The following is a 26,385-nucleotide window of genomic DNA, read 5'->3' as shown; positions in this document are numbered from 1 at the left end:
ATTTAGTTCACATTGATTACTCAGAAAGCAAAGGGTCCACTTTGTCCCAACCTTCTTAAGGAGCTACCTTAGAACTCCTCTGCTGGAGGTATGTAGTAAGAGGAGTAGTTTCTCCCCCCACAACAATATTAATAAATACCCAGGTGAGAGAAAGGGCCCCTAAATTCCTTCTCTTAAGTACTCCTGCTTCAAATTGCTTCTCTGCTCTCTGCCTCTGGTGCTATGGATCGATCTCTCCTGAGCTCTGCTGGGAAAAACACATATTTTCTCTCCCTTTAACATCATTGACTACTCTTCTCAAATCTGACCAAAATTTCTCTGTAGTAGGGACTTGGGCAGTAATCTGGCTAAGAGGGAGGGCCAGGGTACTGGCTATGGTGTCTATTACATATATTGCATATTTTATTTTATTTTATTTTATTTTTAATTATTGATGTTTTTCTTTTTTTCTTTTTCTTTTTAGATTTTATTTATTTATTCATGAGACACACACACACACACACACACACACACACACACACACACACAGAGAGAGAGAGAGAGACAGGCAGAGACACAGGCAGAGGGAGAAGCAGGCTCCACGCAGGGAGCCTGACATGGGACTCGATTCCGAGTCTCCAGGATCTCGCCCTGGGCTGAAGGTGGCGCTAAACCTCTGAGCCACCCGGGCTGCCCTATACTGCAGATTTTAGATCACTTAAAAACAAAGTAATTTTGTATACAAGGTAGAATGCAACTGCCCACATCAATGATGGTGATGAAGATTGGGGTAGAAAGGCTAAGAGGGAGCTGATAGGGATCACAGTGGGGCCATAGCTACCTTATGCTACCTTTTGACCTAGCCACTCCCCCCACCCACCATCCCCACACCACCCCTATCTCTGTTTCTCTCTGGAAAATATCAAAGCCAAGATCCAGGAATTTCCTTGGTATCTCAATACCATATCCCATTTGAGTCAGCCTCCATCTCTTTACCTTCCCTCTAATTACAAAGAAAGTGTCTTCTCTCAAGGTAATCCTTCCATCTACGCTTTGAATTCCACCCTTTCCTGTCTTCTTAAGTTACTTGAAATTATCCTCATCCTACTACTGATTATCTTTTATCCTGTATTGTGCATTCAACTCCCCCCACCACACTGGATCTTTATCATCATTAGTTTTTTTTATTTGTTTTTTGAGGGGGTGGGTATTGTGACAGGACAGAGAGGGGCAAAGGGAGAGGGAGAGAGAATCTTAAACAGGCTCTGTGTGAGCCCACCTGTGACACAGGATTAGATTTCATGACCCTAAGATCATGACTTGAGCCGAAACCAAGAGTTGGACGCCTAACTGACTGAGCCACCCAGGTGCCCCATCATCATTGTTTAAATATTATACAGTCTCATCTTAAAAAGTCCCTCTTCCACCCATAGTTACTTCTAGCTTTGATTCTCTTCTCTTTATAGCCAACCTGTCTAAATGATCAGTCTCCACTTCCTACTTATGTCTCAACATGCTCTAATCTGGATTCTACTCTTACCACTTTACCACTTAACAGGCTCTTGCTAGGATCGCTGATGACTTCAAGTGGATATATCCATTGGACACTGTGTAGTACTTATCTTGCTTGATCTTTTTCAGGAGCATTTGAGCAGTTGACCACATCTTGCTTCTTGAAACACTTTTTGGTCACAATGACATTGTTTTCTTCCCATTTTCCTCCTAAATTTCTGGCAGTTCTTTCATAGTTCCCTCCATTGGAGTTCCTCAGGGCTTCAGCCTAGGCCCTCTTCTCATTGTTAGTCACTTTAAAGTCATCAAACCCACTTCTGTGACTTCAATTAATTTATCCTTTGATGACACCCACACTTCTATGTCCGGTTTAAATCTCTCAAGAACACCAGACTTAAAAATCCAACTGGCTCAATACAGATGCCTCATTGGCCACTCAGACTCAGTGAGCCTACAACTGAGCTCATCATCCTTCCTCCAAACCTGCTTCTTCTCCAGAAATGGTTATTTTAGTAAATGCCACTAAACCAAGGGATAACCCTGGGTTGACAGTTTCTCCCCACATCTAGACAGTCACCAAATTCTGTTGATCACCGCCCCCCCGCCCCCGCAATCTAATTCATTTACTTGTTACCATCTTCCCTAGTCTAAGCCACCATCATCACTCATCTAGACCACTGCACTAGCTTTCCCATGGTTTCCTTGGGTGCATTGTACCTTTCCAATCTACTCTGTATATTGCAGCCCAAGTGATTTTTTTTCAATAGCATCACTGAGATATAATTAACATACCTTATGGTTCACACCTTTAAGTGATCTTTAAAAAAAATTTTTTTTTAAAGATTTTATTTATTTGAGAGAGAGAGTGTACCAGCAGGGTGAGCAGCAGGCAGAGGGAGAGGGAGAAGCAGGCTCCTTGCTGAGCAGGGAGCCTGATGTGGGACCTGATCTCAGGACGCTGGGATCATGACCTGAGCCAAAGGCAGATGCTTAACTGACTGAGCCACCCAGGCACCCCTAACTAAGTGATCTTTTAAAAACACAAATCTGAGCAGGCAATTTCCTGTTTATAATTTTAGGATGGAATCTAAATCCTTATTCTGGCTTGAAAGGCCCTATGTGATCTGGCCTGTGCTTCCTGAAGTCTCCAACCTCATTCTTTATGTCATTTACCTGCTCACTTTCCAAAGCTTTAGGCACACCTGGTTTCTCTGCTTCTAATCTTGCCATATTCTTTTATTTTTACATGTTGAACTTTCTTCATGGAATACTCTTCCCTTTCTCCTCCCTCCTAACTCTTCAGTCTTCCAGCCTTAGCTTACATATGACTTCTTTGGAGAAGCTTTATTTGATACCCACTGCCCCTGGGATGTTAAGGATCCCTGTCTGATGCTTTCACACATGCTTTGCAAAAATCCTTCACAATTATAATTGTTTGTTTAAAGTCTGACTCCCTCTTGGACTATAGGACAGGGACTGTGCCTATCTTGTTCACTTGTGCATCCTCAGTGGCTAATGTGGTTGCCTGGCACATAACAGGCAATCTCTAAACACTTGTGGATGAATATGGGATGAATGGTGCTACTGTCACCACTCTCCATACCCAGCCCTGACCCTTGCTCCCACTCCCATCGAAACCACCATAGCTGTCCTAAGTCTTATCATGATTGTTCTGTGTTGAGAGAAACAGCTTTAGAATGTGGTCTTTGTTTCAACTTTATAAATTCCTTAATTAGGAACCCAGACTAAAAAAAAAAAAAAAAAAGGAACCCAGACTAAGTGCCAAGTCTAACTGTATTGATCCTGATGCTGAGATGCTGAGTCCATCAGACTGTAGGAAATAATTTTCAACTAACAGCCAAGGAAGGAGAATTAGAAAACGGTTGACTCAATTTAAGCTCACATGTACACATATAGATGAGTTGCTATATACAGTGCATGGATACATACATGTAAATCTGCATGTACAAACACAGAGCCCAGCTGTCACACTCAAATATGCATACATACACACTCTCAGAGAGGCAACCTGATATATACTCACTCATTCCCTACATATGTACACAGAGAGTAAAATGACATATGCTTGCCACTTTTGCATATGTACAGAGGCAAGCTGACACACTCATTACATATGTACACACACAGGCAAATGACATATGTTCTATACGTATGTATACATACAGAGGCAAGCTGACATACTTAAATATACAGTGGTAAAATATAATTATTTAACTCCATTGGGCTCACTCTTAATTCCTCTATGTAGTTAGCTTCTTGCTTTAGCTCTCTTTCATGATTCTTGGCTCAGTGGATGCCATTCTCAAGTTCCTAGACTCTTGGCTGTAACCTCGTGTCCTTCCCTTTGACCCACCTGGCTGTTTGTCACCACTTTTCCTGCCACTCAGCAGGCTGCCCTCCTGCAGGTCTCTCTAGCAACCTGTCAGCTCACATGAACTGTTTTGACTGCTGACTTTAACTCTTTGAGTTTTGTCTCAGACCATAGACTTTCGAGTCAGACAGACCTTGATTCAAGTACCAGTCCTGCTGCCTCCTCGCTGTGTAACCACAGGCAAATTATTTAAAGTCTCCAAATCTCAGTTTTCTCAGCTACAGAATGAGGATAATGATAGCACCCTTCCCCATTAGGTTTTTGGGAACATTACATTAGATAATACACGTGACGCTCTTAGCCTAGTATATAAATGCAGTTAATGGCTACTGCCACTAATAATAGTTAGCAGTTATTACGCGCTTACTTTGCTACTACTATTCCTAGCTAATTATTTATTGAGTACTTATAAACTAAGCATGACTCTAGGCATTTTACCCATCCAAACCCATTTTATCCTTACAATAACCCTTCGAAACAAATAGAAATTTTATCTTCATATTACAGATTATGAAACTGAGGCATCCAGAAGTAACTTGCCCAAGGTCATAGAGCTAGTGGGTGGCAGAGTTAAGATGCAAAACCAGATGGTTTGGTTCCAGAGCTTACACTCTTAATTACTATGCTATACCTCTTACTACTATTTATGTGTGATTGTCTTTGTCAGAAAAGCTGTTTCTTTGGTACAATCCTTTAGGAGTTAAACCCTTGGAGAAATTTTTGAATTGCAGCTGAAAATTTCCATTTGCTGAAAGATGGAGAAAAATCTTACTTCTGTATTCAGTGCAATACCGAACAATTGAAAGACAAGAAGACCTGCAGGAAGAACCCAGAGATGCCTCCTCAGTCTCCCTACCCACTCATGGGGACTGTTTGGGTGCGATGCTTTTCGAATTGACAGAATTACAGTGGTGAAGCCTGTTCTTCTCTAGGCAGAGTGAGGCTACTTCTCCGTATCCCTATAGCACTTTTTGCTCAGATATCTGTAACCCTTGCCTCCTTGGCTTCTGCCCATCTACGTAATTGAGGACCATTAAGGGGATGTGGGTAACAATCATAGTGCTTTCAACCAGAGTTGTAATTACAACCAATGTAATCACATTACTGTAATCCCTGCCTGATCACAAGAAGCCCCAACAAAAGTCTCCTGACATGCTGGCAGGGGGCTCAGGATTGTTTGTGCACACTTTGTGGTGGCTGCAGTCTTAGTGGTGCCAATCTTTGCTCTGTTTTGTATCAGACACTGCTGCTGCTCTGTCTACTGGCTCATGTGGTGGAGCTCTGGCGTCAGAGTCAGGTGATTCCAAATTTGTAGCTTTGGGGTTTGAGTTGTCATTTAACCTCATAAACCTCAGTTTCCTACTTATAAAGTGGAAATAATGCCTACCAACAGGGTGGGTGGGAAGATGAGTGACATAAATACGAAGTGGCTGGCAAAACGTGGCATGTAGTAGGTCTTCAGTGAATTGTAGTTGCTGTTGTTGTGGCCTGATCCAACAATCATTCTCCCCCACCAGGATTCCTTTGATGGGGTCTCCTCACTAGACCCGAAGTTCCATGAAAAGCAGGGACTTTGTTTTGTTCACCGAGGTTTCTCTGCATCTAGAACAGTGCCTACATCACAGTAGGTACTCAGTAAATATTTGTTGAGTCAATGAATGAAGTTTAAAACAAGCTGACTTTGTCTTTACTACCCTGGCTGGCATTCAGACCCTTCTTACTCACAGGCATTTGCTCACGATGTTCCCTCCGCCTGGAATACTTTCTCTTCACTTGGCCAACTTCTACTTAGCCTTCTAATCTTAGCGCAAGCATCACTGTAACAGGTAAACCTCTGACCTTTCCCTTCATAGCATTTATCAACATTGTTGCAATTTCACTTTTATTTGTATAATTGTTTGATTAATCTTTGACTGTAAACTTCATTAGGACAGGGACTAGGTCTCTTGTGCTCACCATTGTGTTCAGCAAGGAGTAGTCCTTCAGTACAAACTTACTGAATGAATGACTGAAGAGTGAGTGACTTCACTCACTCTTTCCATTTTTTGAAAAGACTGCTTTCTCTAGGAAGGGGGCTCTAATTTCCCAAGATGGGCCAGAGGTCAATCCCAAGCTTGTGTCAGTGCTGCATCATAAATCATTCCAGTGTTTCTGGACTGAGCTCAAGTGCTGTGACTCTCTCCTACCAGGGCCAATTTGTCAGTCCCAAATTGTCTCATTACCATTTATTAGGGCTTCATTATGCAGCTAGACCTTGCAGCAGGAGGTCCAGAAAAGCCACAATTTTGGCCAACCTGGGAGTGTGGAGTAGGATTTGCCATTTATTCCTACCCCTGCCCACATGCTCCATTTCTATTTAGTGTTTATCACACTGAGTTGTAATTGTTAATTTTCAGATGTCCTCCCACTTTCCCCCCAAGACAGCAAGGCAGAATGATCACTTGCCCCTCCAAGGCTACTGTGGTACCTAGTACACAGTGGGTGCTCATAAAGATTTCTTGAAGGACTGCAATGTTTTAAACATGAGAAAAGCCTTATTGAGGACAAAAACCAACTCATAAGAGAGGGCACTAGCTTTTGCTTTTTAAAAAATTTAATTTTAAATCTGAGCCAATGAATCTCTTCTTCAGTTAATTTGGGTTGGTTTTCTGTTACTTGGATCTGAAAATATTCCTTTTTTTTTTTTTTTAAGAGACGGAAGGGTAGGGTAGGGGCAGAGGGAGCAGGATAGAGAGAATCTTAAGCTGGCTGCACACCCAGTGAGGAATCTTAAACTGGCTCCACACCCAGTGAGGAACCTCACAACTCTGAGATCGTGCCCTAAGCAGAAATCAAGCTTAGAATGTTTAACCAACTGAGCCACCCAGGCACCCCAGAACTGAAAACATTCTGACGGAGAATAGATCATGGCATTCAAGTATAGGATTTATGATAGTTCATTGTTCAAAAATACGTACCCTGTAGTCACTCCTTCTCTCAATCACCTCCAGAAGAATAGAGTTCCCTTCCCCCTTTCTTTGGGTTCAGCTATGAGACTTGATTTAGTCAGTGGGATGTTAGCAGACATGTACAAGCGGTATGAAAAATGCTTGCACAGTTGGGCATGCCCCCCTGCACCAGTATCAACTCCATAAGAGTTCCCCCTGGGTAGCTTGCTGCCCCTCCAGCTGGGGCCCCCAAAAGCATAATACTGGAGAAGATCAGAGCTCAACCTGCACACAGGAGTCAAGCCCAGCTGAACCTGCAGCTTGAAGCAGAGCCATTCAGCCAAGCCTAGCCTAGATTAATCAACCGCCAGACCTATGAGAAATGAATGCTAATTGTGGCACACTGCTAAGGGGTTGTGGTTGTTTGTTACAGAGCAGTAACTGACTGATTGAGGTTAGGTCAGTGTTTTCCAAACTGGCAGTGCACTGAGTTACTAGAGAACTTTAATATAAATAAGGGATACTTGAGTACCCACCCCTCAGCATGTCTGGTGTGGTGTTCAGCAATCTACATTCTTTTAAAACTCTGGGTGATTTTCATGTAGCAAGTCCCATACTCTTGCTACCTAACACTTTGGGGTCACCAATATTAAAGCATGTGATGGGGGTTGTAGTAGATGACCATTAAGACCTTTTTTCCTCTCTGAGATTGTATGATTGAAATCGGAGAAATCCTATTTCTGTAGTAGAGTCCCTTTTCAACTTGACAACTTTTGAGAAATCTATGCTGAATTTTTCCTACCTAATTTGGAGAAAGATGTAGATGCAAATTAATTTGTGATTTATGGGCACTGGGGTTTTGCGTTTTATTTAAGGGTTGTCTCCTCTAGTATTTCTGCCTAGGCTATGGTTAGCAGTCAAATGAAAATTAAATGCACAATACTGGGGGTGGGAGAGCCAAGACAAGAGGGCGGGAAAGAAGCACAAGAAGAGGTCAAGACTAGCAGAGAAGCTGTTGAAGGAATGCTCTGAGAAGGAGCCTTTAGCTGTGGCTCAGCAGTCAGAAACCTGGGATCACACTTGAAACAGAAGCCAGAAGCTGGATTTTCATTTTACCAATTGCCATGCTAGCAGTTTAAAGGTTTGAGGCAAATCTTAACAAAAAGTTAACATATGAATTTACATAAAAAGCCAGTTGAAAATATAATTGAGAAGAAAATAGAGTTTTAAATTATAAATATAAAAATTTTCATTGAAAAACAATTCAGACAATATAGAAAAGTATAAAGGACAAGTGCCAATTACTCATAAGCCCCCTTTCAGAGATAATCACAGTTAATATATAGCTGTATATTTTTCTTGACATCTTTCCTAGGGATGTGTACACACACATGTATGTTTTAGAAATATGGGATTTTCTCAACTCATCAATATTTTTTCCATGTTATCATCATAAATAAAATTGCAAAATACTTCGCCATACAAAGAGGCACCATACTTTATTTCCCACAGATGGACATTTAGTTTATATTTACTACTATAAAAAAGTAATGAACATCCTTACATACATATTTGTGTGCTTGTACAATGATTTCTTTAGGATAAATTCTGATACCCGGAATTCCTAGATTTAAAGGGTAAACAGGGGACCCCTGGGTGGCTCAGCGGTTTAGCACTTGTCTTCAGCCCAGGGTGGGATCCTGGGGTTCTGCGATGGAGTCCCACATCAGGCTCCCTGCATGGAGCCTGCTTCTCCCTCTGCCTGCGTTTCTGCCTCTCTCTCTGTGTCTCTCATGAATGAATAAATAAAATCTTAAAAAAATACAGGGTAAACATATTTTAAAGGTTTTTGATATAAACTCAAATTGCCCTCCCAAGATGTATAAATTAATAGTGCTAGATTTTGTTAATTCTTTTAACTATTGTTAATTATGTTGAGGAAAAAAACCCCTTGTGGTTTCAATCTCCCTTTTATTGCTAGTGGGTTTTTAAAAAAATTTTTTTTTATTGGAGTTCAATTTGCCAACAAATATAGCATAACACCCAGTGCTCATCCCGCCAAGTGCCCCCCTCAGTGCCTGTCACCCAATCACCCCAACCTCCCCCCGCCCACCTCCCCTTCCAATACCCCTTGTTCATTTCCCAGAGTTAGGAGTCTTTCATGTTTGTCACCCTCACTGGTATTTTCACTCATTTTCTCTCCTTTCCCTTTATTCCCTTTCACTAATTTTTATATTCCCCAAATGAATGAGACCATATAATGTTTGTCCTTCTCCGATTGACTTACTTCACTCAGCATAATACCCTCCAGTTCCATCCACGTCGAAGCAAATGGTGGGTATTTGTCGTGTCTAATGGCTGAGGAATATTCCATTGTATACATAGACCACAGCTTCTTTATCCACTCATCTTTCGATGGACACCGAGCCTCCTTCCACAGTTTGGCTTTACTACTGGGTTTAAATATGCCTTCATATATATTGTCGTATTTTATGTTATTTATTTTTAAAAATACTTATTTATTCATGAGAGACACAGAAAGAGGCAGAGGGTGAAGCAGGCTCCCTAAGGGGAGCCCGATGCAGGACTTGATCCTGGGACCCCAGGGTCACCACCACCTGAGCTGAAGGCAGAGTCTCAACCCCTGAGCCACCCAGGCATCCCTGTATCTTAAGTTAAAAAGACAAGTCAGCTTCTCATTTTTCTGTTATGTCAACGTTTACCTCTTGATTTATATTCTTCATATTGACTATATTATCTCCTATTCACATTGAAAATATTTTCTCTGATGTGGCTTTGCTTGTGGTGGCTTTTCGCACATTTAAAAATGTTGAGGCATATTTATCAATTTTTCAACGGGATTTAAAAAAAAAACAACAAAAAACTCCAAGGCGAGAAGCCGCATAATCTACGGAAAAGGCAGAGGACCTTGGAACAATCCAGTCCATAACCTTACTACCCTAGGTCTCCTCTACCAAGATGTGATGGAGACAGCACCGACGGGGAGGCCGACCACATGGCCTCTCTGGGGCCCAACTTCCTCATCTATGGGATGGGGATGAAAATGAAAACTCCCTTGCAGGGCTGCAAAAAAGAATTGGGGAGAACGCTCGTGACAAGCTTCGTCCAGGTCTTGCATGTGGCAAGTTGGCAAATGCATATGCAAGATGAGCTCTTATGGGGAGTGGGAGAGGGCAATATGGATGTTTAAAAGGGTCTTTTAAATTCAGTTGGTGTTTGTGGGGACGGGGTGGGGTGAGCAGCGTAGCCGCTCGCCGCATCTCTAAGAACTGCACAGCGGGAGTTGGAACTTGGGTCCCAGTTCGGATGCTGCCCAGTTCTTGGGGTGCGACCTTGGACCAGTCACCTTCGCCTCTCCGCGGCTCAGTTTCTTTGCCGAGGGCAGAGATGGGTGATGGACCACCTGCCCTTCCTTCGCGGCCTCGCTGCTGGGCCGAGGCAATGCTCGAAAACCACTTGCAAAGGGCGGCAAAGGCGTCCGTCCCGGCAGCGCCCCCCGCGCCCCCGCCCCCGCCCCCGCCCCGCCGCAGGAACAATAGCTCCCCCGGAGGCGGCGCCGGCCGCGGGCGGGGGCGGGGGCGGGGGCGGGGGCGGGGCTGCCGACGCGGGCGCCGGGGGTGTGCGCGGGGCGGGGTCGCAGCCTCCCCTCCCGCCCGCGGCTCTGTCACGCGCCCCTCGCCGGGCGGGCCGGGGTCTTTGTGACGCGGTGGCGCCGGCCGCGGACACAAAGGGAAGGCGAGCGGCGAGCGAGGGGCTGCGCCCGCCCGCGCCCCCGCCCGCGCCCCGCCCCGCCCGCGCCCCCCGCCCGCCGCGCGCGCGCTCCCGCCCGCCCGCCCGCCCGCGCCCCCCGCCTCGGGCTCCCCCACGCGGGCCCGCACCCCCGCGCGCACCCCCGCGCGCACCCCCGCGCGCGCCCCGCGCCCCTCCGATCCGTCCCGAGCGCGCGGGCCGGGGCCTGGCGGGCGCGGCGGGCGGGCCCGGGATGCCGAGGGGCTGCTAGGAGGCGCCGAGGCGGCGGCGGGGCTCCCGGCGCGCGGCTGGATGCCCCGGGCCTGCGGCTCCCTGCGCTTCCCGCCGTCCAGGGGCGCCAGCCATGGGCGCCGCGGCCGCTGAGGCGCCGCTCCGGCTGCCTGCCGCGCCCCCGCTCGCCTTCTGCGGCTACACGTCGGTGCTCCTGCTCTTCGCCTTCTCTCTGCCCGGGAGCCGCGCGTCCAACCAGCCCCCGGGCGGCGGCGGCGGCGGCGGCGGCGGCGGCGGGGACTGTCCCGGCGGCAGAGGCAAGAGCATCAACTGCTCAGGTAGGAGCGGCCGGAGCCCGCCCTTGCGGCCCCTCCCCCCGCCCCCCCCAGTCCGGCGGCCGCGCGGGCAGGGCCGGGGCCGGGGCCGGGGCGCGGGGCGCGGCGGGGTCCCGGGGAGTGGCCGCGCGTGCGGCCGTGTGTGTCGAGCGTCTGCGCGGGAGCGGCCCGGGGCGCCGTGGGCTGCGGGGCCGGGACCCGGCGGGGGCGGGGGGGGGGGGCGGCGGGGCTCTTGGTGTGACCGCGGGTGTGCACGCGGGAGCGCGGGTGTGCGTGTGCGTGGTGAGGGCTGCGGGGAGGCCGGGTGCGTGCGTGCGTGTGTGTGTGTGTGTGACGCCGGGGGGCTGCTGCGGGCGGGGGGGCGAGCCTCGGCCCCGGAGTGACCCGGGACCTGGGGTCTCGGACTGTTGGTGCGGGTGCAGGGCACGGGCGGCCCAGAGGACGTGGATTGACGCTGCCCAACCGCCTGTGTGTGTGTGTATTTGTCCTTTGGGTTCAGAGTTGCCGTGGGGGGGGGGTGGAGTGACCGCGAGGTCTGTGGATGTCTGCAAGGAAAAGTCCTGGGGCGCAGGAAATGACCCTGTGCAGTCGTGCGATCTGCGGGGGGCTCTGGGATACACCCTGGGGCATGCACGGAGGAGGAGGGATGGGTGTCCTGGAGTGAACCCGTGGGTGTCCATTCAGAGGGAGGGAGCTCTAGGGAGTCATCCTGCGCAGGGTTTGGGTCAAGAAAGCTAGTAATTGGATTTCAGGAAGTGCCTCTCTGTAGCTAGGTGTGACCGTGGGTGTTTAAGGTGGTGTGGGGAAAGGGAACCGGTTCAAAGAGCATGATCCCTGTGCGCGTGTTTGTGTGTTTTGCGGGAGGGCCTGGAGATTGGCAGCAATGGGAGCAAGGGAGTGACCTCTCCCCTTCTCCAAGGCCTTCCCCCTCCCCCCACCCCCCTTCCCCAGGTCTTGGAAACAAAGAGCTTGCTGGGGCTCTAATGGAAGAGACTGGAGATGAGGGTATCTGGGCTGTAAAGTTCCTTCTTCCTTTCAAAAGGGGTCCCAGAGGACCCTGGGGCAAGGAGAAGCTTCCAGGTCTGATTTAGGGGTGGGTGCATCCTCCTAGAGCTGGCCTAGCAGATGGTAGAGATCGTAAGCCACAGCCTTGCTAACTTACCTTTTATCAATTCTCAATTCTCCACTTGTCTTCTCTAAACCCAGAGGGCGGGAGAAGAGGCTTGGTGGGGGGTGGAGGGTGGGGGGAGGGAGGAGGAGGGGAAAGGGAAAAGAGGATGGACTTAAGGCCACCCCGGGGATCCACTGGCCTGTCTGCCAGACAACATTTGTACCTTTGGGCTATTGAAGGGGCATTGTTTCTGGGGGAGTGAGGAGGGACCAAGGGGGTCTCAGCACAGATGCTACCCTCCGTGAAGAAAACCTTTGGCCTGCTGTTTAGATTTCAAGGTCTAAAATCCTTAGTAATTTTCATAATGGTATGTTTTATGATGGGGGAGGGATTTTGAGCACCTTAAACAATGGCATGTCCATTAAAAGCTTTTCCATCCATGTAATAACTTTCACTTTATTTTTTTAATGTTAAGTGGGATATGGGATAGTGCTTTAATAAATAATCACACATTCATGGTTAAGAATAAAAACCATTTGTATATTGGAGTGCCTTTTTGTAGCAAATATTTGTTATTATCAAACTTGTAAGTGATCACACCATGTCAAAATATTTTACTGGCTAATGTGCTGTGATTATTTGTTCTTGCTAAGCTAATTTGTCCTTAGCAAAATACAATGTGTGTTGATGGATGTTTCTGTGTATGTTTTCTAACTCTTCAGTGCAAAGTACAACTTTTAAGTAAGGACACGGGGCTGGAAACCCTCATGGTGTAGGAAAAGGGGACTGATTTGGAGATCCAGGCCCTTGCTAAGGAGCTTAGCTTAGTAACTTAATCTTTCTTAATTTCCTCTTCTGTTAAAAGAGTGACTTGGATTTGATAATATCTAGCCATCTTTCAAGGATATATTGATATCCATGTAAATAAATTAGGCTTCTCAAAATGTTTTCTAATGCTAAGATCCATGTGAATAAAGCTATTCATGTGAATAAAGCTGGGTCTAAAGCTAGAGCTTTAACTAAATGATATTTGTAGATTCTTGTTATAACTTTATAGAATGAAAATCCGAGAATGATTCATATGGAAAGAGGTAATTTTTTTAAGAACTGTAGCAATCCGATCTGGGCATAGGCATCTATTAATGCATCGTGAGATTTTACATGGATTTTTTTTTGTAGTCACTTTTATTACCCAGGCATTTCCCACATAAACTGAAGATTATTCCTTCCTGTATTTTAGTTTCAAAATCTAAATGCTGGCCTTGACTTCCTGTTACTTTTCTTTTAAAAATTTTTTTAAAATTTAAATTCAATTTAATTAATATGTACTCTGTTATTTGTTTCAGAGGTAGAGTTTAATGATTCATCAGTTGCATATAACACCCAGTGCTCATTACTTGAAATGCTCTCATCCCCCACCCACCGCACCTCCAGCAACCCTCAGTTTGTTTCCTATAGTTAAATCCCTGTTAAGGGCAGCCAGGGTGGCTCAGCGGTTTAGCGCCCACTTCAGTCCAGGGTGTGATCCTGGTTCCCTGCATGGAGCCTGCTTCTCCCTCTGCCTGTGTCTCTGCCTCTCTCTCTCTCTGTGTCTCTCATGAATAAATAAATAAAATATTAAAAACAAATAAATCCCTGTTAATTTTCACTTTTAATTTTGGATCATCATTTCAGCCAACTGTGACCGTTCTGGAATCTGATTCTATCAGGCTTTTTGTGTTTTGGTCACTCACAGTATTGTGGCCTTTGCAAATCTGAAGAGCAGGTCTGTGGCTTTATTAAGAATAAAAATCAGTTTTTATTAAGAATAAAAACCTTTTAATAGAAGTTGTCTAGATCACGGAAAAGGATGCAGCTCTATGATATTTTACTGGAGACTTCCTTCCAAATTGGTTGTTGTTGATACATTAATCAACCAGATGTTCAGCCAGCTATGCATCCTCCTTGTAGAGTTTAACAGATTTTTGAACTTCTGCTGTCCAACATTTTCCCATTTTGTTCACTAGCCTATTATTTAAAGATTCTGTCTGATTGTCTTGTTAGAATCAGTTATGTATATGTGTGTATCATTCTCCCTTTTTCCGTTTTAATAATCCTATCTGATAGATAATGTTGTATAGCCTGCCTTAATTAAGATCCCAGCTGGCTTTTACATTTTATCATGTTCAGAAACCTATTTGCCCATTTCTAGACTTTTTCAGGGGATACGTGGCATGTTTACCTATAGATGCTTTTCTGGATTGGCATTTCTCCTTTTTTTGAAAGTTGAGCATACATTTCTGGTCTTCTGGCATTGTGTCAAGATAGCTTAGATAATCAGCAGTCAGATCTTAAAGTTTTTTCAGTATCACGGATTGTGATTTGTTTAGATCAGAATGCAGATTCTTTTGAACTAGCTGTGTATTGTTATTGTCCAAGAATCATGCCACTTACCTCAGATGTTAGCTTCCTTTTATGATCGTTCTTTTCTTCAAGATCAAGCTCCTTGATGTTTACCAAAGCAAAGAAGAAACTGAATGGGTCTGTATTTGTCCTTGTCATCTCTTGATATTACAACATCTTCCCAAAGCACTGGGTCCTTTGTTTATTTCTTCTTTTTCTAAACAAGCTTTTTTTAATTGTCTTCATGCCTCAGCTCTCCAGTCATTCTGGACTTTATAGTTACTGCTTTGGTGTTTTGTATCTTCTTATTTGTACTTATTTTTAAAAAATTAACTTACCAGAAAGTTCCTTGTCATCCAAAGAGAAAAAAATTTGGAATTACATGACTTCACATTACATGTGAAGAAAGATGAACTTTGAACCTAAGGGACCAGGTGACCTTAGATGTGGCATTTTATCCTCATTTGTAATATGAAGATAATGACGATGCTTCGTTTGGACTCTAGGTTGAGAAGAACAAATGAGGCTAACTATGTGAGTATTTCTATCTTAGGAATGTGGCTAAAGAAGTGGAAAAACATAGTGAGAGACCAATTAGTGGCATTTGGTGGTAGATATAAAGGTGGAGAATTTGAAGTAGGTTTTAAAAGTCATGGAAATTAGGGATCCCTGGGTGGCGCAGCGGTTTGGCGCCTGCCTTTGGCCCAGGGCGCGATCCTGGAGACCCGGGATCGAATCCCACATCGGGCTCCCGGTGCATGGAGCCTGCTTCTCCCTCCGCCTGTGTCTCTGCCTCTCTCTCTCTCTCTGTGACTATCATAAATAAATAAATAAAAAAAAAAAATAAAAGTCATGGAAATTAGAAGTGGGTCCTTTGGACTGTGACAGAGTGGTAAAGATGGTACAAATGGATGTTATGAATTTCATATTAAGAGATGTGTCTTATTAGTGGCAATTCAGAATTTTGGGGACTAAAAAGTGAATTTTTAAACATCTGTGTGGAATCTTGACCAGGACTTCTAGATCCTTGGTATGTAATATGTGGGTCTTTATTAATTTATTTGTGAACCTTGATTGAGTACCTGCTTAGGGTACTCTAGTATGCTAGATGTTAAGGGAAATAAATGAGAGGCCATCGCTGCCTTCAAGGGCTTTGTATTCTAACAGAAGTAGTTAGCCTTTTATAAATCTATGTAAAGAAATTTCTGTTTAATACATCTGGGCTTTCTCTCAACATTTCCCCTATTAATAAGCATTTATTGAACACTGACAGCACTGGAGTTTTTAAAAAGTGTACAATTAAGTATATTCACAAAATTGTACAACCGTCATGACTATCTAATGACCGAACATTTTCATCACCCCAAAAAGAAACCCTATACTTATAAACAGTCACTTCATTTTCCTCTCTCCGTACAACCCCTGGCAACTGCTAATCTACTTTCAATGTCTGTGGATTTGTTTTTTTGGACATTGAATGTAAATGGAATCCTGCAACATGTGGCCTTTTGTGATTGGCTTCTTTCAATTAGTGTAATGTTTTCAAGGTTCATCTGTCTTGTAGCATGTGTTAGAACTTAAGTACTTTTTATGGTTGCATAGTATTTCATTGTATGGACCACATTTTGTTTATCCATTCATCAGTTGGTGGACATTTGGGTTATTTCCACTTTTCATCTATTATGAATATGCTGCTATGAACATTGATGTAGACATTTTTGTGTGGACATATGTTTTCAGTTCTCTTGGGTGTATACCTAGGAATAGTTTCTGAGTCACATAGTAACTCTGTGTATAACATTTTGAGGAACTCCCAAACTGTTTTCTAAAGCAGCTGTACCATTTTACATTTTCACCAGCAATGTATGAGGGTTCCGATTTCCCCACACCCTGGCCAACGCTTGTTCTTGTCTTTTTGATTATAGTTATCCTAGTGGGTGTGAAGTTATGTATCAGTGTGGTTTTGATTTCCATTTAACTAATGACTAATGATGTTGAGCACATTTTTATGCATTTAGTGGCTCTTTACGTATCTTGTTTGGAAAAATGTCTATTAAGATCATTTGCTGGGTTTGATTTTAGCATTTTGGATTAGACATTCCCTTAGTAAACATACTAACCAATTCCCATAGCACCCAGATGCTCAAGCTGGTAAGTTAGCTCTTGTTTGCCTGTGAATCATATACTTCTCTGCTTACCAAGAAAGAATCAGTTGTGTTTGTTCTCAAAGTTATACGAGCGATCCTTTGAGTATAAAATAACAAAAATTACTCATTGGTGCAGTATTAATCCAAAAAGTTGTCTTTTAATGAAATGCTTTGCAAAGACTTGATAAAGGTTAGAGAGAGAGAGAGAGAGAGAATTGCCTTTCAGTGAATTAGATTGTGGTCAAGACAACTGAAACAGTTTGGGGAAACCTTATAAATCTCTGAAAGGATTCTACTCTTAGAAAAATTTGCAAGTATTTTTAAGTATCTCTTTTAGTTATCTCTACACCCAATGTGGAGCTTGAACTCAGGACCCTGAATACTCTCCCGACTGAGCCATCCAAGTGCCTACGTCTCTTAATTTAAAGGAAAGGAAAATGGACATTGTAGTTAATAGGTTGTAGGTGTAGCTTACCTAAGAAAGGAGGGCACTGCATTTGGTGCTATACAGGAAATGAATGTATGTTTGTTTAGATGTGTGAAGTTCAAAATGTGTATATTTCGTTTCTTTTTTTTTTTAATTTAAAAATTTTATTATTTGAGAGAGGGAGAGAGATCACAAGCAGGGGGGAGAGGGAGAAGCAGAAGCAGACACCCTGCTGAGCAGGGAGCCTGATGTGGGGTTCCATCCTAAGATCCCAGGATCATGACCTGAGCTGAAGGCAGATGCTTAACTGGCTGAGCTGCCCTGGTGCTCCTATGTCTCATTTTTAAATTATTTCCTCCTTTACCTGACTCTTGATTAATTGCTCAATGGTCACTCATACATGTTTAAAAAGAAAGTTTTTTACTGTAAGGTGCCCTAAGGAAGATATAAGTACGGTGTTGAGGGAATGAATAATTCTGATTTGTAGGAATCGAAAAACGGTGTCTCTGAGTAAGTGGCACTCACCTGGGCCCAATAGACAGAGTAGAATGTCAACTTGAAACAAGAGGCACACTTTTGCCTGAGGGCTTTGCTTTGATACTCCTTTTGCCTGGAACCTTCTTTTCCCAGTTAATTTATCCCCTCAGTGCCTTCAGGTCTTTAATGTCACTTTCAAAATAATGCCTTAAAATTGCAGCCTTTTCCAACTTCCATCCTCTCTGCCCCTCTCTCACCTTAATCTTTCTTAATGCTTTTTTTCCTGTTTCAAAGCAACTTTTCCTGTGTGACCTACTATACTTGTTATTATCTGTCTCCTCTATATACCTCCACGAGGGCAGGGATTTTTGTGTTTTATTCACTGCCCTATTGACTGTGCTTAGAATAGTGTCTGGCACAAAATTAGGTGCCTCTACATATTTATCTGTAGAATGAATAACTGAATGGACATAGAAACTGAGGAGAGCTGGGAAGGGTAGGTATTCTAGGCCGAGGGAATGGTGATGGAAAAGGCCCAGGGGTGCTTGGGTGGCTCAGTGGTTGAGCATCTACCTTTGGCTCAGGTTGTGATCCTGGGGTCCTGGGATCAAGTCTCCCTCTGCCTTTGTCTCTGCCTCTCTGTGTGTGTCTCTCATGAATTAAAAAAGACAACTCTTAAAAAAAAAAAAAGAAAAGAAAAAAACAGGGAGGGGGAATCTTGGGATATTTGGGGTGTGGGGATAAAAGTAGCAAGTGAGTCACATTGCCACATTAGTGGAAGGCCTTGAAGGCTGAGGTTTGCTACTTGCTCTGAAGACAGGGAAACTTTAAGGATTTGAGCAACATCATGGTTTTAGAAAGCGAAGGCTGGAATTGGTGAAGGCGATCTGGAGAAAAGAGACTGGGAACACAGTGATAGAGGACAACTGTGGACATGGGGAGAACTAAGAGCATTTGTTTGTCCTGCACAGTTTTAAAAATTTGCATTGGGAGTGCCTAGGTGGCTCTGTCCGTTAAGTACCTGCCTTTGGTTCAGGTCATAATCCTGGAGTCCCAGGATGGAGCCCCGCAGTGGGTTCCCCGCTGAGCTGGGAGTCTGCTTCTCTCTCTGACCAACCCCCCTCCACCATGCTCTCTCTGTCTCACTCACTTTCTCTCTCAAATAAGTAAAATCTTTAAAAAAATTGCATTGGTTACTAACCATTAAAAATCTGGAGGTTTTCCTTAAAAATCTGGAGTTTGATCACCCTTTCTAAACTTGGGAGGTATTGGTAACATCGGGCTCTTGTTTCTAGATGGCAAAAGTCACCTAGAGCTGTCCAGTGGGGCATGAGTACTTCTCTTTGCCAATCCTTGCCTAGCTAGGCTTTCATTGATCTTTTTCTCCCTTGGCTTCTGGATCTTATGCTGTAGGAGGCAGTGTGAAGTGTGTTGCTTTTAATTTGAGATGGAGAGCCTGTTTGGAAGAGAGTCAAATTGGTGTATATATTTCTTCCCTCATTCCTGTTATTCACAATGACCAAGTTAGATGCAAATCCTTATTTCTGCAGTGCTCAGCCCTTCCTGGCTGGAGACCTCTCCTGCCTATGCTCCTTGCACCTCCCACTGTACTCTATTCTTTTCCTTTTCAACCCTTTCCTTGAATCCACCTTCTACCTCTTCATATTTGAAGGCTACCCTGCTTCTGATTATACTGTTTTCCTTGAAAAGCTCTTTGATGATGTTTTTATCATATCTAGTTTTCCTTTATTAATTTTCTATCTTAGTATTACATCTTTTCCCCTTCAAGTTTCCCTTTTTTTCTCTTTCAAGTTCTTTAGGTGGAAACTGATCATTATATGTCTTTTTCCTTACCACAAGGATATTTCAGATAAAATTCCTCTTGTCATTCTTATAAAACATGTAAGTATAGGTATGTTACAGATATTTTGTTTTGTGGTTTCGCATTATGGTTTAAGAATGTGTCGTAGAGGGTCACCTGAGTGGCTCAGTGGTTGAATGCCTTCGGCTCAGGGCATGATCCCGGAGACCCGGGATCGAGTCCCACATTGGGCTCCCTGCATGGAGCTTGCTTCTCCCTCTGCCTGTGTCTCTGCCTTTCTCTCTCTGTGCCTCTCATGAATAAATAAAATAAAATCTTAAAAAAAAATCTTGTAGAATTTGTAGCTTTTGGTAGGAAAACTAGGTGTCTGTCTGCATCCCAGCAGGAGAACAAATTTTGTGTAAGATCCCTGTAGTCCAAGAAAGAAAGTGTTATATCCTTGGCTTCTTGGTCCCCTATTATATAACTATTAATTTTACTTAACATTTTTTATTTTGAATTAATTTCAAACTTAGAGAAAAGTTCAATAATATACCCAGATTTCCCAGTTGTTAAGACTGTAGCATTTGCCTTATCATAGTCTCTTTCTATATCTATCTGTATGTATCTGTCTGTCTAAATCTTTTTTCTTGCCAGATTGGGTTCTACCAAGGAGAATAGTTTATACTTTGTCAGTTCTGTGCTTTTTATTATTTATTTATTTATTTATTTTTTTACTTTAGTTAATTTTTATTGGTGTTCAATTTACCAACATACAGAAAAACACCCAGTGCTCATCCCGTCAAGTGTCCACCTCAGTGCCCGTCACCCATTCCCCTCCAACACCCGCCCTCCTCCCCCCTTCCACCACCCTTAGTTCGTTTCCCCGAGTTAGGAGTCTTTATGTTCTGTCTCCCTTCCTGATATTTCCCAACATTTCTTCTCCCTTCCTTTATATTCCCTTTCACTATTAGTTCTGTGCTTTTTAATTCTTTGTTTTGTCATCTCCTGTTAATGAAATAGTGAAGCCTCCAATTACAATGATAATAGGTTTATTTTGAATGGTTTTTCAGTTTTTCTTATATTTTTGTTACTCTGGGATATATGCATTGAATTTTATTTATTTCATTTTTTGTTGTACTTTTATTTTTGTAGAGTACATTTAAAGTATCTCCAATAGGGGTGCCTTGGTGGCTCAGTTGGTTGTCTCTGACACTTGATTTCAGCTCAGATCATGATCTTGGGGTCATGGCGTGGAGTCCCTATCTCAGGCTCTGCACTGAGTGTGGAGCCTGCTTAGGATTTTACCTCCTTCCATCTTACCCCCCACTCACATATGTATGCATGTGCTCTTTCTCTCCCTCTCTCTCAAAAAAAAACCTTCCACAAAAGTATCTCCTGAAGTCATGATGATATCCATCCTTTCTGGATTTGTGTTTGTCTTTTAGTTTTTAAATGTTAGGATTTGTTTCCCAATATAGATGTAGACCATTCATTTTTTATAAGCATCCACCCACTTCTACTAAATGAAGTAATTATGTTTGTGCCACCCTCCATCATCATCATTTTTTAAAGTGTATAATCCAGTATTTTTAGTAGAATAGACACAAGATTGTACAACCATCACCACAATCAATTGTAGAACATTTTTGTCCTACTCCAAAGAAACTTTATAGTCTTCAGCATTCACTCTCCAAACCCCAGCCCCCCAGCTTGAGGTAGCCACTAATGTACCTTTTGCTGTATATTTGTCTATTTTGGACATTTCATACAAATGGAGTCCTATAGTATGTGGCCTTTTATGATTGGCTTCTTTCATTTAGCATTTTCAAGGTTCATCCATATTGTAGTGTGTGTCAGTGCTTCATACCCATTTTATGTTTCAGTAATATTAAAATACATGGATATATATGTATATCACATTTTGTTTATCCATTTCTCACTTGATAGACATTTGGGTTGTTTTCTTCTTTTTGGCTATTATGAATAATGCTTCTCTGAACATTCATGTACAAATTTATGTGTGGACATGTTTTCAGTTCCTTTGGGTTTATACTGGAGCAGAATTACTCGGTCATATGGTAAACCTTACATTTAACATTTTAAGAACCTGCCAAACTGTTATCCAAAGTGGTTGTGCCATTTTACATTTCACCAGCAATGTTCTAATTCTCCACATCCTGGTCAACATTTATTACTTTTTTTTTTATTATAACCAATTATTTCACTTTTTTTGATCTTTTATTTCCCTTGTATATGTAGTTTCTTTAATGGAATTTAAATTCTCAGTTTCTTTTAATCTGGATTGGGAGATAATGTCAACCCATTTATCCCCTTCCTCTTTCTCCCCCCTTCCCCCATTTTTCATTGTTAGAAACATTGTTTTAACAGAACTATTTTCATTATTCTTAAAATTAGTTCCATTATTAGCTTCTCTCATGGGATAAATGAGCATTTAGGAGTTGGCATACATTCTCTTCTCATACACTTTGCAATTCTGTTTAAATCTTAAAATTCTCTCACTATTTGCTTTGAGTTTATTAGATGCTTTACTGTTATTCCTTTGTTACTATTTGAATAGATTTCTTTTTTACAGGTGTCATGTATTTTTCATGGCTCAGTTGTCTCATCATTTTTTGAAAAGTCATTTCAGGTTCTAAAGTTCTTAACACATTCTTCTGCCTTCAGAAACTTTGACAGGTATTATGTTTTCAGCCACAGCTCCATTTCTCTTATTTTTGTGCAGATATTCTGAGTTTTTCTCTTCCATGGTTAAAAAAAAACCACCTTTTTTTGTTGTTATAAAGGCAGTATTTGTTTGATGTAAAAAACTTGAGGAATATAGAAAGATACAAAGAAGCAATCCGTGATGATTGCCATTCTCCAGTGTTTATGCTGTAATTGCTTCATTTTATACCATAAAAAATTTGAACTTTTTTCTTGATATTCATATTTGCTTTGGCATTTTCTGTTTAATCTGGTGATCTGGTTCATAAGTGAGATCACCTTTTGGGATTTAAAAAAAAAATTATTTGTGGGGGAGGCAGAGGAGGAAAGAGAATCTCAGAGCAGACTCCCTGCTGATCGCAAAGCCTACAGAGGGTTCCATCTTCTGACCTCGACATCATGGCTTGACCAACATCAAGAGTCTGATGCTTAGGGGCTCCATCTCCTGACCCTGACATAATGACCTGAGCCAAAATAAAAAGCTGACAATTAACCAACTAAGCTACCTAGGTGCCCCCAATTTTTTTTAAAGTGTTATTTATTTATTTTAGAGCGAGTGTGAGCGCAGGATGGGCAGAGGGTGAGGGAGAGAAATAGACTCTCTGCTGAGCAGGGATTTTTTTTTCCCCATGTGGTACTCGATTACATAATCTTGAGATCATTACCTGAGCCCACGTCAAGAGTTGGTCACTCAACTAACTGAGCCACTGAGGTGTCCCTCTTTTGGGAATTTTTAAAAAATTTAAGTTCAATTTGACAACATAGTATAACATCCAGACTTTTGAGATTTTTAAGTTTAGTTGGTCTTGTTAGCTTTCATCTAATACTGTTTTGCAAGTGAATCTATATTGCTGATATTTCTCTATCAGTTCAATTGTTTATAGTCTAAATGATACATTTAGATTCCTCATTCTTCACAAGTCATTTTAGTCTGTGTGTAGTGTCCTGTGTTCATTTTTTTCATATACTTTTCTCTTTAAAGTGGTTTAAGGTATTTTTTAGGTGGTGCTATGTGTTTACCATTATTGGTCCCTTCTTTTTCAGATTGTATTTCCTGATTACCATTTAATTAGACCTGGGGTTGTTTTGTTTTGTTTTGAATTCTTCACTATTTTACAACAGTCTTGGGGTTGTGATAGTGTCTTTTAAAAGTTTTGGTTTTGGGAGTGGCTCGGTGGCTCAGTCAGTTAAGCATCTAACTTTGCCTCAGGTCATGATGCCAGGACCTTGGGTTGGAGCCCCATCTGGGATCGAGCCCTGTGTGGGGCTCCGGCTCAGTGAAGAGTCTGCTTGTCCCTCACTCTCTGCCCCCCCCCCCGCCCCCCGCTTGTGCTTCTTCTGTCTCTCAAATATATAAAATCTTTAAAAAAAAAAAAAAGGTAAAGTTTTAGTTTGGGTTGTTTCGTCTAAAGATGAAAAGTATCCTGTATAGTTTCCATTGCTCTTTTGTAAAGATCTCATTTACTCCTTGAAATTCTATGAGAGATTTTTACTCCAGGGAACTGGAGAGAGATTTGGTGCTTGCCCAATATCATAGCGTTATCTAATCAAATAATTGGAACTACAAGTCTGGAACTCTTCCTAATGCAGTAGAGTTTTGTGAAATCCTTTTTAAATGTGCTTTTAAAATAATTTCAAGTTTTCCTTTGCCAACTTGTAGCTTGTTTTGTAGATTTTTGTCTTTGTGGGTGACTTTCCTGGATTCTCGCTACCTCCTATTTTACTTAGTGTTGCAATTCTAAGGAATAGTGGCTAGAAATTGAACCAGAAGGTGATATTGTTGTGTTTAGATTTATTTATTGATATTTAAAATTTTTTGATGGAGAAAATGTGTTAATTTTACTTGCAAAAATCCTAAAATATGGGACGCCTGGGTGGTTCAGCAGCTGAGCCTCTGCCTTTGGCTTAGGGCGTGATCCCGGAGTCCCTGGATCGAGTCCCACATTGGGCTCCCTGCATGGAGCCCGCTTCTCTCTCTGCCTGTGTCTCTGCCTCTCATGAAAAAATAAATAAAATCTTAAAAAAAAATCCTAAAATATGTGTGTAAATATGTGTATGTTGTAAAATATAAATTGGATTATAGCCCTGTAGTTTTATAACCTGCTCTTCTTTACTTCACCGTGGATTTTGGTCTTTCCATATCAGTTTATGTGTTTCTACTGTATACTTTAATGGCTACTAGTATTTCATCAATAATTTATTTAATTAATTCCCAACAGATGGATACTGAGGCCGTTTTCTACTTTGTTATAAAAAGTGCTGTTAACAATCATGCATCCATACACGTTTTTTCTTCTCTCCTTATCGTAATTTCCTAGAAATAGAATTATTGAGTTAAAGGATAAATATTAATAAAACTCATTATATACCAACACATTATTTTGTGAGAGGTTCTACTGATTCACACTTTGATGGTTGGTTTGAGTGCTCATTTCCCATAGCCTCTCCAGTGCTGGTGTAATAATAATAATAAGGAAAACTAACAGTATAGCACTTATGATGTGTCATGCAGTGCTGAGTGCTTTCCTTATCTTTATTTCTCTGCCAACATTATGAGATAGGTACTTTTATTATCCCCATTTTACAGGTGCGAGGTAGAGAGTGGTTAAATTACTGAGGCACAGAGCTGATCAAATTACTGAGGCACAGAGCTGATCAGTGCAGAGCCAGGGTACTGATCTAGGCAGTATTGTCTTAGGGCGGCCTGCCTCTTGGACATCAAATTATAATGCCTGTTCATTTTTCTTTGTTTCATTAAAAAAATTTTAATAGGATTGTTTTATATGATTTTAAAAATTATGTTTTTTGAGATATAATTCATATAGTGTAAAGTTTACCATTTTAAAGTATGTAGTTCAGTGGTTTTTAATATATTCAATAAGTTGTGTAACCATCTCTACTATCTACTGTATAATTATAGAACATTTCTACCACCCCAAAGAGAATTTCCATATCTATTAATAGTCAACCCTAATACTAATCTGCTCCTATCTGCCACAGGTGGCAGCCATATAGACTTTGTGTCTTTATGGATTTACTTATTTTGGACATTTCATATAAATGGAATCATACAGTACGTGGCCTTTTGTGCCTGGCTTCATTCACCTAACATTTTTTCAGGATTCTTACATGCTGTAGCACATATTTATTTTATCTGATTTAAGAAGTAATACAAGTTCATTATAAAACTCAGGCAGTTCAGAGTAATATAGAATAAAGAAGAAAATTCAGATTCTACCAAGGGATAACTGTGCTTCATATTTTTATGTATATACCTTTCAGATTTTTGTATATAGACATTAAAAATAGTTTGTGTCATACATTTAAAAAAACCTTGCTTTTTAAAAAACTTAATGTGTTATATTAGGAAGTACGGAGATTCTTCATCATTCTTTTTAATAACTGAAATATAACAGTTTATGGATCTGCAAGAGGGAAAGCACGCAGGCTTGCCAAGCTAGTCAGAAAAAGGAGGAGAGAGTTTTCCAGTTTGGAAACTATAATTAGGACTCTGGAAAGGCCCAGAGTACCTTTAATACCTGGCTCAGGATCTGGCTCTTTTCTTCTTTCTGATCCTGTAGTAGACTGTCCTCCCCATCACCTTGCCTAAGCAGAGGCATTAAGAATTGAGGCAGCAGGGAATGATTGTAGGTGTTGGGTGGAGGATTGACACTTTCAAAATGATACTTAACAAAGGGTGGTTTGGCAGTAGTATGTAGAATGCGATGAAAAATACCAGTCAGATAATTGTGTGGCATATGTGAAATTTCTTTTGTTAAATATAGCTTAGAGAGTTTTAGTCATCTCTATCATTGATACTTTTTAATATTAATGTAAACTACTTTTGGTTTTGTATCATGAAATACTGAGTACAGTTTATTTTCCCTCTTATATTTTTATGGTAGAAGATAACTATCATAATATGGTTAATAAACAAGTTGAAGAGAATTTAATTTCTAACTTATCTCATTTGCTTGGTCTCAAGTCAACATTTACTAAATCTGTTATTTGATTTTTACCTGGAAATGTATTTTCAGTGATTTGTGTCATTAGATTGGTCTGGAGAAAGGAAGAAAGAAAATTTTTATTGTATACCTACTTGTTCTAGGCACTGTTGCTTTTTAGTACGCATCTAACCATTACAATATCTAAGGAAGGGAAGATGTTATTATTTTAAAGGTGAAGAA

General features: G+C 41.9%; 1 protein-coding gene across 3 annotated transcripts in view; it reads left to right on the top strand.

Annotated features, from left to right (window-relative positions):
• Window positions 1–26,385, top strand: part of LOC121495465 (tomoregulin-1) — a 129,074-nt gene that overhangs the window by 32,041 nt on the left and 70,648 nt on the right. The window contains exon 1 of one of the 3 annotated variants that reach the window (XM_041762953.1): window positions 10,755–11,129. The exons of 1 other annotated variant lie outside the window; for it this stretch is intronic. In XM_041762953.1, the coding sequence (XP_041618887.1) occupies window positions 10,925–11,129 (205 nt within the window). In that variant the 5' untranslated portion in view covers window positions 10,755–10,924. Of the gene's footprint in view, window positions 1–10,754; window positions 11,130–26,385 lie in introns of those variants that run through there. One more of the 3 variants, XM_041762952.1, reaches the window with a different exon arrangement.

The sequence above is a fragment of the Vulpes lagopus genome, chromosome 7, assembly GCF_018345385.1.
Source record: "Vulpes lagopus strain Blue_001 chromosome 7, ASM1834538v1, whole genome shotgun sequence".
Taxonomy (NCBI): domain Eukaryota; kingdom Metazoa; phylum Chordata; class Mammalia; order Carnivora; family Canidae; genus Vulpes; species Vulpes lagopus.
This window is presented reverse-complemented; position numbering and strand designations above follow the sequence as displayed.